Here is an 18998-nt window from a genome sequence, read left to right on the forward strand (position 1 = left end):
CTGGCACACAGGAGGCTAAATGACTGGCTCACAGTCACTCAGCTGGTACATCTGAAGCCAGTCTTTCTGACTTCACAGTGAAAGCCATCAAGCCATACAACCTTCCAGGAATAATCATTGAGATATTGTTTTACTTCCCTTTTTTGTGTAGAATTCAAGAAAATGCTTCCTACTTATCCAAAAATGGCTTTCAAAAGCCATAACTCTACCAGGCAGGGAAATCATAAGCTGGTTTGGTATGTTTTGTTCTTTGGTTGGTTTTTTTTTTTTGGAGGGGTTTTTTTTTTTTTTTTCACCAAGTTTATGAAATCATAATAGCAGTCTCTCCAGTCTTTTATTTCTAAGAGAATAATAATTCTCATATTTTTGATGATAGGATATGATAGTGATGTTACAAGGGAGAATGAGATTACTTACACCATTAGAGCCTTATCAACGAATATCCGACCAATGTTTGGAATCAAGCCTCATTTACAACAAAAAGAACCTACAGTGGATGAAAGGTAACTGCCAAATTTAGAATTACATGCAGAAAAAAATAAATATTTCAGTATTTGAATTTTATTTTTAATTTAATGGAAATATTATTTTAAAGTGTTAACAATGAAACTGTTAGCACTTATACAATAATGAACATAGTTCCAGGTACATTTTTGTTTAGTCAATAAGTGCTTTTTTGATGGTGTCAGTGTTTATCTTTTATAGGTATAATTTAAAAGTACTTCTGATGTCAGAATATATTGAAATTATATAGTTAATGTTAAGTTAATCCTGTTTGCAATTATAGATAAATGTGCATTTGTTTAGGAAATAAAAATTGAAACAAATGACCTTTGTTTATTATGGAAAGTGTGAGCAGAGGTGGGATCGGATTTCAAAAGATTGTCTTTATTCAGAGCATAATTTTCCACCCGAAACCTTGCTACTCCAATTGTACTAAAATCACCCCTCTCTGATGTGGAAAAATTGGGACACTCATGCATTCTGGAGAGCAATTTGGAAGCTGTTCCCAAAAGACTATGAAACTGTGCATAACCTTTGACCCAGCAGTCATACTACTAGGTCTTCATCCCAGAGGGATAAAAAAGGGGGGCAGCTAGGTGGTGCAGTGCATAGAGCACCTGCTGTGGATTCGGGAGGACCTGAGTTCAAATCCGGCCTCAGACACGTAACACTTGCTAGCTGTGTGACCCTGGGCAAGTCACTTAACCCCATTGCCTAGCCCCCCCCCCCCAAAAAAGGTCTTTTTGTGCAAAAATATTTATAGCAGTTCTTTTTGTGGTGGCAAGGAGTTGGAAATTGAAGGGATGCCCATCAATTGGTGAATGGCTGAATAAGCTGTAGTGTATGATTATGATGGAATGCCATTATGCTATAAGAAATGACAAGTAGAATGCTTTCAGAAAAACCTGGGAAGACTTACATGAACTGATGCAAAGTGAAATGAGCAGAACCAGAAGAATATTGTGCACAGTAACAGCAACATTGTGCGATGGCTAACTTTGATAGACTTATCTCTTCTTAGCAATAAATGCTATCCACATCCAGAGAAAGAACTGATGGAATCTGAATGCAGATCAAAGCATACTTTTTTCCTCCACTTTTGTTTTTTTTTTTCTGTGTTTCCTTTTGTAACATGGCTAACATGGAACTATATTTTGCATGACTTCACATGTACAATCTATATCAACTTGCTTGCCTTTTCTAGTAGAGTGGAAGGGAGAAGTTGGAAGGGAGGAGGAGGGAGGGAGAGAATTTGAAACTTAGAAAACAAATATTAAAAAAATTTTAAATGTATTTTGAAAATATTTAATAAAATAAAAATATATTGGGGGGACAAAAAAATCACCACCTCCCCCAGTCCTTTGCACTTATTGTCAAAAACAGTACGTGTTCTTTAATAAAAACAGTACTAAGTTAAGTAAGAAGTATGTTGAAGTATTGCCTAACACTCTCAAATATTATTGGTCTGGATTTGAATTGATTGAACAAATTGAGACTAAGGATGAAATTAGTTTGTTGCCTTCATTTTAGAAAAATACACAGTAAAGAGTTATTGGTCCTAATATGTTATTAGACATACTATTTGAATTTGCCATTCTTGAACTTCATAAAACAGAAGAAATAAAATCTAAACTCCAGGTAAATAAAATCAGTGAACATTAAATTTTTATTAGCTAATATTGAGTTACATATACATACTTAAAGAATTCTTTGATTTTTTTTGTCAGTTTGAGTATTGAGTCCAATCAGGAATGGCCTATGAGCCCTCACCCCCCCAGCCCCTTGCCAAAAAAATCACCCCCCAGAAGACAACCAAGTTATGAATCTTTCAAAAGTTAGGTAGGCTGTCTCTCAGACAGTAGACTTGAAGTCAAGGAGACTAGGTGGTCCTGGGGCAGTTAGGTGGCGCAGAGAATAGAGCACTGGTCCTGGAGTCAGGAGGACCTGAGTTCAAATGTGGCCTCAGACACATAACACTCCAGGCAAGTCACTTAACTCCAGTTGCCTTGCCACAAAAGAGAGACAGAGACAGAGACACTAGGTGGTCTAGTGGATGCTAGAGTGATGGGCTGAGATAAAATCTGGCCTCGGTAGCTGTGTGACCCTGGGCAAATCACTTAACTTATCTTTGCCTCAGTTTTCTCATCTATAAAATAGAGATAATGACAGCATCTATGTCCCAGGATTGTCATGAGTACCAAATGAGATAATTGTGAAGCTCTCGGCACAGTACATTACATGCATATAGTAGACATTATATAAATATTAGCTATTTGATTCATTCATATTTATCTTTCGTGAGTTTTTCTAAAGTCTAAAAGACCTTCACATTTTCTTTATGAATTTTATAGTTTGTATGAGTTTGAAGCAATTAAATTAAAGTTTTGGGGAACATTCTTTTTTAGTGACACAAAAGGAGCCAATGAATTAATATAAGTTTATCTTTTTGCATTGTTCTTACATTTCTACTCAAATATTGCCTTAGTTTATTTTGTTTCCTTAATTTATATTCATATAGTTTTCATAGTTGCTCAAATTTCTTTTTTCTTTTCTTTTTTTCCCTTTGCTCTTTCTGAAGGCAGGGAGTAGTCAGGTAAGTGTTAATAGAAATTCTCTCAATTTCTTGCTCAGAAATTCTCTTAATTTTTATAAAAATTTGTACTTTATCTTGAAAATTACCTACTTTTTGTTTTGCATATTGCATTTTCCTTTTACTTAAAACAGATTCTGACCTGATCTAAGAAAACATTCAGTTAAATAGATGTAATTTTACATGGCTACTTAGAAAAAAAAGATTGATATACTTGAATAAAAAGGAAAAAAACTTATGGCCAGGGTTATGTTTACATATTGTGTATATGAAGGTAGTTGCCATAATGAGAATGGTTTGGTTTATAAAGAGCTTTTTTCATAAAAACCTGTTTGTTAAACTTATTTAACAGAACGCTTAATTTTCATGTATTAGATCTCAAATATCAAACTGTTATCAACTAAATTCATTTGTCAGTGAGGGATTATTCGTTTCAGTAAAACTGTTCTTATCATACCAGTTAGCTTTATTTAACCCCTAGTCAACACAGCAGAGATTCATTTTGGACTTCATTTTATTTTACTCCAGGAGAAGGAACTAGGGTTTGAGTTATATGGGAAAGATTTTACTTCACTCTAAGTAAAAACATTTTAACAAAGATGTTCAGCAATGAAATAGGATGTCACACTGCTGCTGCTACTACCACCACCACCACCACCACCATCACCATCACCACCAGTAACAATAATAATAACTAGCATTTATATAGCACCTTAATGTTTACAAAGAACTTTACATATGTTAATTTTTGATTCTCTAAACAACACTTGGAAGTAGATCTTATTATTATCCCCATTTTATTTATGCAGAAAGTAAGGCTGAGAGAAATCAAGTAACTTGCCTAGAGACACATAGCTATGTGTCTAAGGCAGGATTTGAACTTAAGTCTTCTTGACAACAGTGAAGAGTTCAGCACTGTGTCTACCACACCACCTAGGAGGTTTAAAACCTTCCAAAAGTCTGAATCCAGCCTACCTTTCTAGCTTTATTTCACACTATTTTCCTTCACAAACTCTGTTCTGGCCAAATTTGATTGTTGGGTATTTCCTGATTTTGTTGTGCCTTATTTTGCCTCTGCATTTCCTATACAAATACACATACCTCAGCCTCCCCTTATCCCTCACCAGTGTCTGGAAAGATTTCACGTTACATCTCCATCTGTTAAAATTCTTCTCTTATTTCACTACTCAGCTCAGATCAAATCCTTCTTTATTTATCTAGGTAGAATTGATCTTTTCCTTTCCTCATCTCTTATTCCTCTTTTTGATCAATAGGTATTTCTCACAGTCTAACTTATATCGTATTCAGTCATTTCTGTGCGTTTCTTATCCCCTACTAGAAGGATTGTATTACTCAGTAAGCAGAGTAGGCAGTCTGTCTAGGGCCTGCAAAGTTGTTTTGATCATTTAAAAAAATATATGTTATGAAAAAATATTATGAGAACTTTAACAATCATAAAGAATTGAAATATAAGGGACATGTCCTTATCAGTTTGAGCTACAGTGTAGGGAGTGTTTGGGACTTTGAGAGCATTGTCCTTCTTCTAGGTAAGATGGACATGGCAAGTGATGCCTCATTAAGAGGAGTTCTTTAATCACTTCAATTAAGTACAAAGAGATAAACCTTTGGGGATGGGATTGTATTTTCCTGTGAGAGGGTGTTAACACATTGGTACACCTGGATAATGTGTTTGATCTGGTGGGAACAGATTGCTTAGCTGGCACTCCTGTGGGACAGACTGTTGTGATGAGAGGACCCACCCTTTGAGATTGAAGGTCATTTGCAGAGTGAAATTTTTTGTTCCTTTAACCTTCTATATGAGATCCTGAGCATGCAGCAAAGCTTGGAGCAGATGTGATTCTTAGTCCCATTCCCCAAGATCCACTAATGGTAGCCTTAGAGCATAAACTTCATTTATCCACATCTCTTATACACACACACATGCATGTATGCATAAATATGCACACACACATACACACACAACACTCTTAGCCCAGGAGGGGAGGACTTTAAATTCTAGCATTGAAAGAACAGTGGCATAATTTCTCAACCTCATTGGAACTATGGAGCAATAATCCCAATGGCCTTAAGTGGTTCTTTAACTTTAGTTTCTTGGATAGAAGAATCAGCAAGACAACTCTGAGAGAGAAGGACAGGATGTGGTGTGTGCCAGGCTGGTCAAACCACCATCACCACACCCCTCAGATCATGGAGAAAGGCCAGGGCTCTGATCCCAGGAGCCTTGGAAATAGCAGTATCCACTAAATCACAAGCTCTGATTCAAACCTGGTGTCTGCAGTCATCATTTAAGAGAACAATAACTGTGGGAATGGGGCCCACCTTTTTCTCTACCACCACCACAAAAAACTGCTAACCAACTACCACTGATTCACAGGTAAGATCAAAAGCTCTAGGAGTGGCAGCACTCCCAGCAAACTGCCATTCCTGTTTCAAGTCCAGAGGCATATGGCAGTCCAAGACAATAATGGTTTGAAATATGAGCTTGTGTGTAAAGAGGAAGATGGAAGAAGATTATGGGCAAAATCACCTCAGGAAGAAACTTAGTGAGAGATCTAACTAAGCAGAGTTTTCCCAATAGCATTTAAGGATACAAGTGGAAGGAAGAAAGCCAACAGATAAACACTAGAAATGATCTTATGACTCCCACTTTATAAGGGTAGGGGCCTCTTCCTCTCAGAGGAGAGAATGAATGCTTCGTCTGTCCTACAATAATCGTGCAGAAGATAAGTTTTTCTACCTTATACAGTCATTAACAGATATTTGGCTATAATGTGCAATTAAATTTAAAAACCCTCTAGAACAGGGTTCTATCAGTACATCTTTCTTCAACAGGAAGAAACTAGGCTGTATTGCCTTTGGAGAACTGTGGAGTTCTTTTAATGACCCCAAGCTTCTCCCTGAAATAAGATCACATGTTTTTAGATTCCAAAGAATTGAAATTGATCATCACCCAAAGAACAGTAGAGAAAGATAAAGTGGGTATGAGTAGGCTGAACATTTTACAAAGAATTTGTTCAGTAGTGGTGAAAAGAATGTCCTCAGAAATGTGCAATCATATCAAAAGAGAGGGATAATCAGTGGACAGCCCATATTCCATTGATTTCTGTTCTTTGTCAGGAGATCTAGAGGGAGAGGAATCCTGAGAAGACAGGTGTGCAAAATGTTTCCTAGGGGGCTTTTTTTCTCTCCCTCTCCTCTGTTGTACCACCCAAATAAGATAATCTCAAAATTTAGTAAACTCAGTGAAAACAGGAAGAGGAAAAGTGAAAGAGCCGATAAGACGCTAATTTTTCTTTGTAGGGCTGAGGGGAGCCTTCGAGATCAAATCAGCATTCCCTTGCATCTGGCATTCACTCTTATTTCCTGCTTCTTATTCCTTTCCCCTGTGTCACTCTACTCCTCCAATCTCCATCTTCCACATCCTCTGAATTGAACCTCCAAAAATCCTTGGCTATAGCAGTTGGTAGAGGAGGCTGTTCCTCCTGGGGCAGGTGGGGGCTATGGACTGGAACACTAGACAAACAACTATAAGTTGAAATACTAGGCAGAAAATAAGATGGAATGTATCAGTAATAATATAAATTTCTGAATTTAGATTCAGTTGCTCAATTGTAAATGATTAAAACCATGCCTGGAGAGTAGTTCATTCAGAGTTAGGTAAGGTTAAGGTTAGTTGACCACAAGCTATTAAGTCAACAGTATTATGCTGCTAATTCAGACAGTACAAAACATATATGTGTATATATATATGTATATATATATATATATAGTGAAGTCTTCTCAGTAGAAGAATTTAGTCTTGTATTCTGTGCTTATCAAAGCATATTGACACATTTAAATAGATTTGGGTGCCTTATTTTAAGGGGCACACTTTCAAACTAAAGTATATCTCATAGAGGATCCAAAACGAGTCTTTTTTTTAGAAATCGTGCTGTGATTCTTGTCACAAAACATTACAAAACTGTCATGTTTCTCAACAACAGGGTTAGGGTGCATGTCTGGTGTCATGGGGAAAAACCCCTTCCAACAAAGATCCAGGTTCTAAAATAGAATTGATTTGGAAACTCATCAGATTAGGCAGAGTTTTCCTTAATCAGCCTGGTACCTACATAAATGAGAAATGAAACTGTTTTGTTTTGTTGATAAGATTACATCATTAGTGAGTCATAGATTTAGACCCAGAAAAGAAACATTCCAGACTACCAATACAAGCCCCTTCTAAAGATGAGAGAATTGGGGCCAAAGAGAGGACGTGACTTATTCAAGGTCACCCAGGTAACAGATAATAAAACAAAGTACAAGTCCAGTGACTGATTTGAACACTCTTTCTCCACATAAAATAGTGTGTGCTTTTACTGGTATTTCCCAAAATCTTTATTTTTCTGAATGGCTTGGTCTCTCCTTTCCTGAACCAGTGACTAAAGAAAAAAAAACTATAGTTAAACTGGTGTTTTAGACTTTCTGTCAGAGATGAGCCCCAATTTCCTACAAGAACTTCTGGAGTAAGGTGTTAGGGAACTAGAAAGGTAGGAGGGTGCTAAGTTATGGAAGGCTTTGAATGCCAAACATCATTTAGCATTTGTTCCTGGGAGCAGTTGGAAGCCCCTGGGGTTATATTGAGTGGGAGCAGGGGTGCGTGTGACAAGATCAGACCTGCATTTTAGGAAAATTTTCTTAGTGACTGAATGGACAATGGAATGAAGTGGGGAGAGACTTGAGGTGGACAGACCCACCAACAAGCCATTGTAACAATCAAAATGTGACGTAATGAGGGCCTGCATCAGAGTGGTGGTGATGTCAGAGGAGAGAAGGAATTTTATTTAAGAGATGTTGCAAAGGAGAAATTGACAGGCCTTGGCAACAGATGGGATATGGGGGATGAGAGATAGTGAAGAATCCAGATGACTCCTCGGTTGTGGGCCTGAGGCACTGGGAGGATGTTGTTGCCATCTATAGTAATAGGGAAGTTAGAGGTAGAATTTAGGGGGAAAAATAACAAGTTCTTTTTTGGACATACTGAATTTCAGATGTCTACTGGATATAGGAGAATGGAGGTCAGCAGAGAGATTGGGGCAAGAAAGATAGATTTGAGAATCATCAGCATAGAGATGGTTCTTAAATCCGTGGGAGCTGATGAGATCATCAAGTGAAGTAGCAGAGAAGCAGAAGAGATGCCCAGGACAGAACCCTGAGGATCCCTACCGTTAAAGGGCATGATCTGCAGGAGGATCCGGTAAAGGAGACAAAGAAAGAGGGCTCATATAGGTAGGAGGAGAAGTAGGAGACAGTGGTGTCCCAAAAACCTAGAGGGAAGAGAGTAGCAAGGAGGAGAGAGTGATCAACAGTACTAGAAAGGGTGGCCAGGAAGGCTGTGTCATCTGGATCAAGCCAGATTTCAGTAAGAGCTAGTAGATGGAAGAGGAATAGATTAAAGATGAAGGGAAGTTTGTTGTCTATGGAACAAGCGTTTCAGAGGGCACAGTGGAAGGGCTCGGTTATGTTAGGGTGAAATTTTGGGTTGGGAGGGTTGAAGGGGATGAGAATGAGGAATTGAGAGGGAGGGAATGTGGAGTGGCATTTGGATGATGATCTGCAGGAGTTCAGAATGACTGGAATGTGAAGGGTATGACCAGGTGTGAAAATATTCATCAGTAAGTGGAGGACCCCACTCTTCTACCCTCAAAGTACAGGCACAGAGGAGATAGGAGGTTTGAAGTCCCAAGGAAGGTTGCTTTTCTTTTCACTGAAGGTTCTCATCATCCCAATTGGGACATTGGTCTGGCAGCAGGAGGTAGAAGATACCCTGTGCTGATAGAGATGAAAGTGGTTGCTTTGGGGCAGGAGAAAGATGCCTGGTCTGGCTCTAAGCAGCCTTTCTTCAGGGAACACACTACGCTAAATGGGAGACGAGAAGGTTCAGGGCACTAGTGTACTGAAGTCTCAGATATCCTCACCTGAGGAGGCTGGCTTGGAGGCAGCAGCAGGTAGATTACCTGTGGAGATGGGACATGTCCTTTCCAGGAGTGGCAGTGTTATTTGATCATTGTTCTCATAGCAAGAGGTAGAATGGGGTTGGAGGAAGGTACTTAAGACATGGCATAAGTATAGCAGTTAGTGTGGATCCCTATGCATGCCCCCCCCATGAGGAAAGCATGATCTCAGGACGCAGCAAAACAGGAAGAATGCCAGGGTCAGGAAAACACAGCCCCAGGACAAAAGCTGGAGGATGAATGTTTTGATACTTTGAAGGAGTATGGATTTCATTGGTGTGAATTCTTCTACCAACACAGATTACAACCTTCCATTTCCTCTCATCTTGAGTGGTTATGCCACTCAGTTGTCCCATAATTTCTCAATAGAATATTAACCACACATACTAGAAATATTTCTCATGTTCTTTTAATATCTTGATGCTTTGTCCATTTTTTCTCACTTTATCTCCATTCATACCTATTCCCAATAAAGGCCTTAATGCCATTGGTAACACTTTAGTCTACTTAATGCCCACTGTACACCTTTCCATTCACTGGCAATTTTAATTCTTTTGAGATTGTGGTGTTCCAGGATTCAGAGACATATAGCGTCCCTGTGAACATATTGGAGTTAAAGAGATAGGCACAAGGGTAGTCTTGAAAATTTCATTTAAAGTTGAAATAATGTATTAACAGGAAAAACAAGGATGACAAACTTACTTCACAACATAAAGCCTAGAGAAACAATGCGGTGTACTGAAAGAACAGATTGGATATGGGGGTTGAGAGATAGTGAGAAATCTAGGGTGAGCCCTAGCTTGTGAGCCTAAGCGACTGGGAGGATGATGTTGCCATCCACAGTAATAGTGAAGTTGGGGGGTGAAATTTGGGGGAAAGATGAATTTTTTTTTGGACATACTGGGTTCAGATATTCAGATGAAATAAAAAATACTGAATTCAGAGTCAAAGGACCTGGGTTTGAATGCTGGCTCTGCTACTGACCACATAGGCAGGGTCATTTACTTCTCTGGGCCTTAGTTTCTTCCTCTGTAACTTGAGGGACTAACATTCTTCCAGGACCCTTCCAGTTCTAAACATGTGATCCTGTATTTGAATTCTTTTTTCTTTTTTTTAACTTTGAGCACAATTAATGGAAGAATTTAAGTTTCTTATAGCAGGCATAAGCTAAAGAAAGGGGAGGGGGGAATCCTTTGTTACATGTAAAATAGAAACATTTTACAAGTAGCTAATATGAAAACTTGTAATCTTTTTCTTTTTTTACCTGCTGCTGAAAAGGGGTTCCAGGTAATTCTTCTCTTTTACTATACTAATAGTTCCTCATTTTATGTTTCATTATTTTTCATCTTCATCATTAATAAGCTGTCTGAGACTGAATATACCTATATTTTGTTGCAGGGTTAGAGTTCCACTGAAATAGCCTTTTATTTATTAAATTTTTTGCTATAGCATATAACATTTTTGCTTTTTAGTAAAATGCATTTGTAGTAACAGCTTTATCTAGTACTTGGCTAGCAAACTTCCTGTTTATGCAAAAAGGTCCATTTGGCAAATTATTGCTAATCTCTGGAAGAGGCTAAAAATTGAATTCTATTAAACTACAGTACACTTTTTAGTGTTTGACACATTGATGAAGCCGAATGAAGAAATTTACATGACCCTAACTTTTAGAAAAACAAAAGATATCAGCTATTTACATTTTTAGATGAAAGTGGTTTTCATTTTTGAAGTAAAATGGTATAAATTTTTTAATAGCTTGTCTTATTTGTAGACCATTCTTTTAAAAAAATTATTTAACATTAATTTTTATGGACAAGCCTGTCAGTTACTGTTTGTTTATTAATGTTGGCTAAAATTGGCACTTCTTGAAATTTATATAAAATGATTTTGGAGATTTTCCAGAGAAAAGAAGTACAGAATTTATAGAGTTAATCATTTAATTTTTATTGTATGTTGATATATATATTGTATGTTGATATATATGTGTGTGTATATATATGATATATATATAACAGGATATATTTGATATATATATATATAACATCATTTTAAGCTACTTTATTTTGGGGAAAAAACTTTGCATCAAATGGAAGATTACTAAAACACGTTTCTAATTTATAATCATTTCTTATAAGTTATAATTAAAAAGAGGAGAGATATTAGATAGTAATACTGAATGAATTTTAATTGTCCTGTTAAAATTGAAATCACAGTAGACTTAATGAAAGCAATGGCTCTTCTTGTCTTTTTTTCCTCAGGCAAACATATTATATGTCTTTTCCAGCAAGAAGTATTTTTAAGTGTGACATAGTCTGTTAATTCATTTTTCATTCATGGATATTTAAAGAATGGCAAGAAGATTCTTAAGTGTCATTTTTTACAGAATAAAAGTTGCATGATAGTTGAAAATTTGGATTTGCTTTTTGAAATCCTTGAAACTCTCATATTAGCCTCTGAAAAGCCTTTCATGCTTTCTACACTTTGTGTATGCTGCTTCTGAGCATATCACATGTGTAAATTCATATTTATTAGCTATTATACGTGCACACATAAAATCCTTAACATACTTTTTTTAGATGTGTAACTTGTAAGAAACATTTTGAACATGTATTCTTATATTCATATCAACTATTTTGTGACATTGATTTAACTTACAGCTCATATGGTTGCTCCAAATCAGTATATTAAATCCACTTTTCACCTATATGAAAATGTTATTGATGTTTTAGTTGAATTTGCTTTATCTAATTGGATTTTAGCCTGCAGAATTCTTGAATAATGATAGGAAGGAAAAGCTCATTTTTTCATACCATTTATGTAAAATAAGCAAAGGATTTTAAATAAGCTCCTACAAACTGAAAGGAGTTCATAATGTGAAATGTATTTCTCTTTTATGGGAATAAATAACTTATATACTATAGACTAATTGTCTCAATGAATATTTACAAATGGGATTCATAGCAAGTACCAATTGTAGGTGGAGAGATCCTACTCCTTGCTAACTTGTGCTTTTGAGTGCCAATGTCTTTGTGAAGCATTAGATTTGGAAGTCTTGATCCAGGTTGAGACCTGTTGCATGACCATCCTCCCTCAACACCCTGGTCCTATTGTAGTGTTGTTTTCTGCAATGGATTTGGATGAAAAATAAACTTTATTAAATATTTTTAATACTAATATCCTACTATAATACTGTCCCCAGGATCTATGCATTGGTTCTCTATTATATAATTTGTGAGTGCTATGTGAGTTCTTTCTAGTATAACCTTTCTTTAGGATCCAAGATAGCTCCATCTACCAAATTTTGTGCTGTTATGTTATGGCCAGAGTACAGTAAAATTAATTTTGAGTACTCAGTAAATCATTTAACCCTCCTCTCAGAGTCTAAGATTCCTAAATAGTGGCATATGTAGAATTAATGAACCTACACATTTGACTGATTGTCAAATGATAGGCATTTTAAAAACAAGGAAGTCTTGGTTTTGATCACAGTATGTTAAAATTGATTCATAAAGCAAGCTGGCACTCAAGGTTGTGAAGATTAAGGAAGAGAAAAATTAGAAATGTATTGACAATGTAGGAAAGGAAGAAATGATAGGGGAATTTGTTGATTTACTAGTGATAGGGAGAAAACAATTGCAAAAAAGCTCTTTGCTGCCTATAATGCATGAAAATATATTCAGAGAGTTTTGTTGAAATTTTGTAATGTTGGAAATTAGTCATTTATTAGAAAGGAATTCCTGAGGAAAGATTATGTTATGGAAAAAAATTAAAACAGTTTTAGATTAAAATTCCTTTCTGGCTAAAAGGGTTTCATTTATATAATTTTAAAAAGCAGGCTTATGGTCATAAAGTGAGAAAAATGAGTCAGAGAATGCCAACAACCTCTATAATATATATCCATTTCACTAGGTTATCTGTGCCTGATGAATGTAATTTAGCTGATGTACCCAAGAGTTTGTACTGTTACTTTCCCAGCTTCTAGTAGTTATTCCAGGGGTGAGGAACCTGAAGCCTTAAGGCTACATATAGTCTTCTGGTTCCTTGGGTGTGGCCTTTTGACTGAGTCCAACTTTTACAGAACAAATCATTTATTAAAGGGATTTGTTCTGTGAAGTTTGGATTCAGTCAAAGGGCCGCACTTGAGGACCTACGGGGCCACATGTGGCCTTCAGGCCACAGGTTCCCCACCTGTGGGTTATTCCATTGTCATTTCTGGCTCTAATTTGGCATCAGAGACACAAAGAACTACATGGATTAACTAGCAACGTTTATAGCTAAAACATGATTTCCTCTCTGTACTTTTTCTATATGCTCCCTCCTTGTGTGCCCTATCAGTATATTACAGAAAAGTAAAAAACATTGGTTTGAGCCAAAAATTCCCTAACTTTTGTTCCCAATTTGACCACTAGCTTATGTGAAAATGAGCAAATCACTTGACCTACTTAGATTTTTTTCTCTAATTGTAAAATTAGGAATATTCGTTTCCTATATACATCAGGAGGATGTTATGAGGATTAATTAGGTTTTAAAAACCTAGTGAATGCTTTTAAATCCTTAATGATGTATGCTATATAAATTTAATAAGTGGTTACATTATGATTGGTAGATTAAGAGATACTGTTAAAGCAGAGTGGTTTATATATTACTTTTTCTTATCCCAACTGTTTCAGACCACTAGTTGTCTATAATAACATTACAATCCAGGATATAATGGACATAATCCTGTCTTCAAGGAGGCTACAGTCCTTAAGCTATAGATTATAATTCCCATTCATTTTACTTTTAGGGATAGGAGGACTAAGAGTAATATACCTTAAATTATGAAAAATGTAGAAATTAAAATATACTAAAAAAACTCTAAGAAACCACAACCACATATCACTGTGGAATGATAAGTTTTAGATTACTATTTAGTGTTTTACAGTTTGCAAGCCACTTTCCTCAAAACAATCCTCTGAGGTAAATAGTGCAAACATTATTATTTCTTTTACAGATGAGGAAACTGAGTCTCAGGTTGTGATTTGCCTATAATTTCATAGCTAGTGAATACCAGAGCTGGAACTCATACCTAGGGCTTCAGATTGCAATCCTGTGTTCATAAAGGTTTTAATATTAAAACAGTGTACAATTTAATTTAACAGTTTTCTGTTTTCAGATAATAGACTAGAAGATTTAAAAAAAAAACAAAACAAAACAGAATGGGTGACAGACGGCCTTTTCTTATTCACAGTTCTCTATTTCAGACCACCAGTTAGTAGGGCATTACCACAGCCTGAAAAACTTCAGACAAATAATGTTGGCAAAAAAAAAAGACCTATCGAGGTAAGGAAAATTCCATTTGATATTAATTTTGACTTGCTTTAGTATTAATCAAAACTGAGCTTTTATGTTCTCTTCTTCTTAGTGTCTGTGTTAACTTTTATAGTCCCTTTCACTAAACAGAATCCCAAATGGGATCAAATTCTAAAGAATTTCTAGACTCCAATCTAGCATTTATATTTACATGAAATAATAGGTACATTCCTCATGAAATTACAAATGAATTACTTTTTATTTGAAATTTTATAATTATTGGATCTAACTTACTAGTTGGCTGAAAGATTTAAGTACTTATATCAGGAGTAATTTTGACTTAGATACATGGAATACTTTGTCAATAATAATATTAAAATGTTTAACTATAATAAAAAACTTAGAGTATATATCAAAGACATGTTCTTTTTTCCAATCTGATTCTTTATCAGTTTTTTTAAGAAAAAAAAAACAACTCTTTGGATAAGAGGATGCCTCTTCTGTGTTCTCTGTTACGATTTTGTGTTCATTAAGTACATACAATACACTGAGCATTAAAAAGGATCTCTGGAAAACCTAACTTTAATTAATAGAAAAAAAGTTTTATGTGTAGAAGTATGCTTAGAATTAGAAAATTAGACATCAGTCTAATTATATGATTCTGTCTTAGAAACACAACACAAAATTTAGCTTTGTTAAGTATGCTAATATTATCCATAGAACAAAACTTTGGGAAAAGTATATTAAGGGATTTTAAATTCATAATAGCTGTATCCTTATTCTTGATAGGACCTCGTGTTGGAACTTGTTTTTGGCTATCGAGGCAGAGATTGCAGGAACAATGTTCACTATTTGAATGATGGCAATGATATAATTTACCACACTGCATCTGTTGGGATCTTACACAATGTGGCAACAGGTTGGGAAAACTGCATCCCTTTTTTTAAAAAAAAAATTGAGTTGCAAAAACACTGTATTCTAGTATGAAGGAAACCTCATACAGCAATAATAACTCTAAGATAGAGGAGGCTGTTAAAATTATCAGAATTTTTTCATTGTTATTAATTGTGATAATTCTCTTAGAATGATCACGCTAACAATAGAAAAGGACTTCTTTATACTACAGTATTCCTAGTGATGTCACTGTCACAAGGGGAGCTATATTATGATATTAATTCAGTTGAACATACTATAATACACTGAAACAGTAGTTCTCTATAAACTTGTTATGGAAATATAAACAGTTGCCCAGTCACAGTGAATAATTAAAAGATGTGTAGGATGAATGTAAATTTTGCAGGGCCAGGGTCCAACAGGCAAAAAAATCCAAGGAGAAGGTCAGGCTGTAAAGAAAACCAAAGAAGCAATACATCTACTCTTAAACTGTTTATGATTTATTATCTGACTAAAAATTAGAGAAAATAGCCTTTTGAATATCTGTCTAGCTTTTTTTGGAGATGTTGAGGATTAAATTAGATGGTATTGGTAAAGTACTTTGCGAGCCTTTAAAGTGCTATATAAATGCTGCTATTATCATCATCATCATTATCATATAATTAAAGTACCCAAACCATCATTCATGATTGAACATATTGGTGAAATATTTATTCACATATTTCTTAGCTTTCCCAGTAATATTCTTTTACTATGAAACAGGCAGAAAATTATGTAAGCATTTCAGTTCATCCCTGCAACCTATATATACTCTAAACAGAGGTATCAAACTTAGGGCGGTGGGCCACATACATCCTCAGAACTCCCTAGTGCTGCCTAAACAAGATTAAAATGTAATTGGGAAATCTTTAACAAAATAAATAAAATTCAACATGAGTAATGTTAATATGTGGCTTTCTTTTTGAGTTTGACACCATTAGTTTTGAATAAGCAGTATTTTACTTTTCTACTTAAATGTTTTCAAATTCTCGTTCTTAAAATGCATTACAGTAGCAAATAGTGAATTAATATATATTCTTAATTTCAGGCTCTCAGAGTTTTTATCAAGAACATAATGATGATATTCTGTGCCTCACTGTAAATCAGCACCCCAAATTTGTCAACGTAGTGGCAACTGGCCAAGTAGGTATGTTTGTAATTTTTAAAAAGAAACTAATGCATAAATGGAAAATGTTGGGCTTATATGACATTTTTATGGAAAAAAATATTGGGATTTATCTATATTAGTTATCTCTGTAGTCTTTTTGTTTACTTGTTTGTTTGTTTTGTTCAAGTTATGGCTGTACCACTAAAAAAAGTTTTGGGGGTAAAAGATAACCATTGTCATGGATTTGTGTCTTGGACCCTGCTGCTGCAGCTTTGTTGTCTAGACAGTTCATTTATTCATCCCAAACCTTGGGCTTCCTCATTTGTAAGTAAACTAAGTCAGGTTACAGTTTAGATCACTTAGAGGGCTCAGCATGTACTAATTTGAGAGGGAAGATTTACGTATCACCAAAGTCACTCAGTAAACATAAACACCATGAAACAAACAAAAGCCGGACCAATAGAATAAGGAGCATCAATATTAAATAACAGCAAGTTTCCTTGTAACCTAGTAACCCACTCCCAACATTCATTTAATCAGCATATTTTATCTTGAGTCTCAGATGTCCCATGTCTAGTCCCTGGAAACATCTTCCTTTGGACATTCTGGAATAGACCTTGTCCTCAGGGCAGTTATGAAGGGGGCTTCTCATAGAAGATCTGCTTCTCTGCTCTGGTTCCAAGTCACTTGCAGAGATTCCTAGATAAAATCCGTCAATAACAAGACCCACTGCAATTTAGTACAACCTCCTAAATTTGCTTTTCCAATAAGTAGTTCATATGATGAAAACTAACTCAAACCTTATGGATCTAAGCCTATTAACAACAGAACTATAAGAACAACAAATTAGGAACCAATAATTCACCTGAAACTTCAGAGAATTTCAGTTTTTACATACCACTTGCTCTTTCTGTCTTTACCCAAACCTTGTATCTGATATGGAAAGTGTCATTCACAGTCTGGAAGAATAAGCCCTGCCTTAGAAAATGAGCCTTCCCGTCACTTAGTATTATCACACAGATACGTCAAAGTAGGGGGAAAAGGAAAAAAATTAAATCCTTTACAATTATTAATACAATTTTATAAGTAAAATCCCTAATCCAATTTTGAGAACTTATTATTAAAACATACTTAAAGGCTGTATTTCCCATTAGAAACATTTAGAAGCCAATCGAAAATATGTATGTATATATGTACATATACACATATGTACATAATCTTGTTGCTTTATCAAAGTTTACTACTCTGTTAAATTAAAGCCTTTTAAATCTTTGTCTTATCCCCTATTTTTGAGGATATATGTAGTATATATTACATACATTACCCTCATATCATCTTGAAGGAATTTAGTACTTTAAAGACCTAATCTTATACACGAATATAACTATTAACAAGGGAATGGTAAGCCTAAGAACTCATTTACCTGGTTGCATAGGATATAGAGTTGATCATAAATGAAGATTAAAAATATTAAGATCTCTCATACTTGTGTCCTATTATAGTACCCAGATATTTTAGTATTAATGTATTAATTAATAGATTTAGTATTGCAGTGACAAAAACTTATACTATTCAGCTAGCCTGATTATAAAAATTTGCTATGAAAAGAGAAAGGAGAGACATGCCCTCCCTTCCTTAGGGTTGTTGTGATGAGCAAATGAAGGAAGATATATGAAAAGTGTCCAGTATAAATATAGATTACTTGTATTATTATCAGCAGTAACAACATATGAGTCAGATTCATGCTACACAACATTTCATCCGAGCTATTGTCTTGAAACATGTTTCTGCCATAACGAATGAAGGTTTCCAAGAAAACACTTTCTTATTAGTATTAATAAGATATATACCCAGTCAATTTTTGCACAATATAATTTAATACTGTTTCTTAATTCCATTAATTCAGAAGATATTAAAGGGAAATAAAAGTTTGGTGTCCAATAATACAATGGAATTCTGAAACATTTATCTTAGAATTGTAGAATACTTCATTTCTCAGATGACCCCTCCCCCCGCAAAAAAAGTGACTTCCCAAGAGTTAAATAGTAAATGGCAGAACCTGAGACTAGCATCTAGGTCTTGTGAGTTCTGGGCGAATGCTTTTCCATTATAAGATGTTTTTATGCATACTGAATGTCCTTGAAAAAAAAACAAAACAAAAATAACATATACCTGTTTATTTGATTGCTTTAAACCTTTCTCTACTCGAGCAAGTATTCAGTTTTATTTTGTTGTTTGCTCACAATCTGTTTTTCCTCCATTTATTTTGAATACGCAGCCTGTATAGAAGTACTCTCCTGAATGTTAGTACATTGAATGCAAACTCCTGTGGTTAAAATTAAATTCCTTAAACAGATTTCTGAGCAACAAACAACTCGGTTAGCAGCTTTAAAATCAAGTGGAAGAATTTGAGAGGGGGAATAGTGAAAAGAGAGCCAAAAGGAAGGAGAGAGGGAGGGAGAGAAAAAGAGAGAGGAGAGAGAACAGATTTAGAATAGGTATTGAACCTGATAGCAGTAGATAGCAAAGAGAAAGTCTTTATTGGTGAAGTTTTCTTCAT

The 18998-nt window shown here is 35.3% G+C and overlaps 1 protein-coding gene across 1 annotated transcript in view; it reads left to right on the forward strand.

Annotated features, from left to right (window-relative positions):
- The window catches only part of EML5 (EMAP like 5), a 182298-nt gene that overhangs the window by 130371 nt on the left and 32929 nt on the right, over positions 1 to 18998 (forward strand). The window contains exons 27-32 of the mRNA XM_027844842.1: positions 377 to 503; positions 3083 to 3097; positions 10384 to 10392; positions 14349 to 14427; positions 15187 to 15316; positions 16379 to 16477. Of these exons, the coding sequence (XP_027700643.1) occupies positions 377 to 503; positions 3083 to 3097; positions 10384 to 10392; positions 14349 to 14427; positions 15187 to 15316; positions 16379 to 16477 (459 nt within the window). The remainder of the gene's footprint in view (positions 1 to 376; positions 504 to 3082; positions 3098 to 10383; positions 10393 to 14348; positions 14428 to 15186; positions 15317 to 16378; positions 16478 to 18998) is intronic.

Source organism: Vombatus ursinus, unplaced genomic scaffold, assembly GCF_900497805.2.
Source record: "Vombatus ursinus unplaced genomic scaffold, bare-nosed wombat genome assembly UNPS02014945.1, whole genome shotgun sequence".
Taxonomy (NCBI): Eukaryota; Metazoa; Chordata; class Mammalia; order Diprotodontia; family Vombatidae; genus Vombatus; species Vombatus ursinus.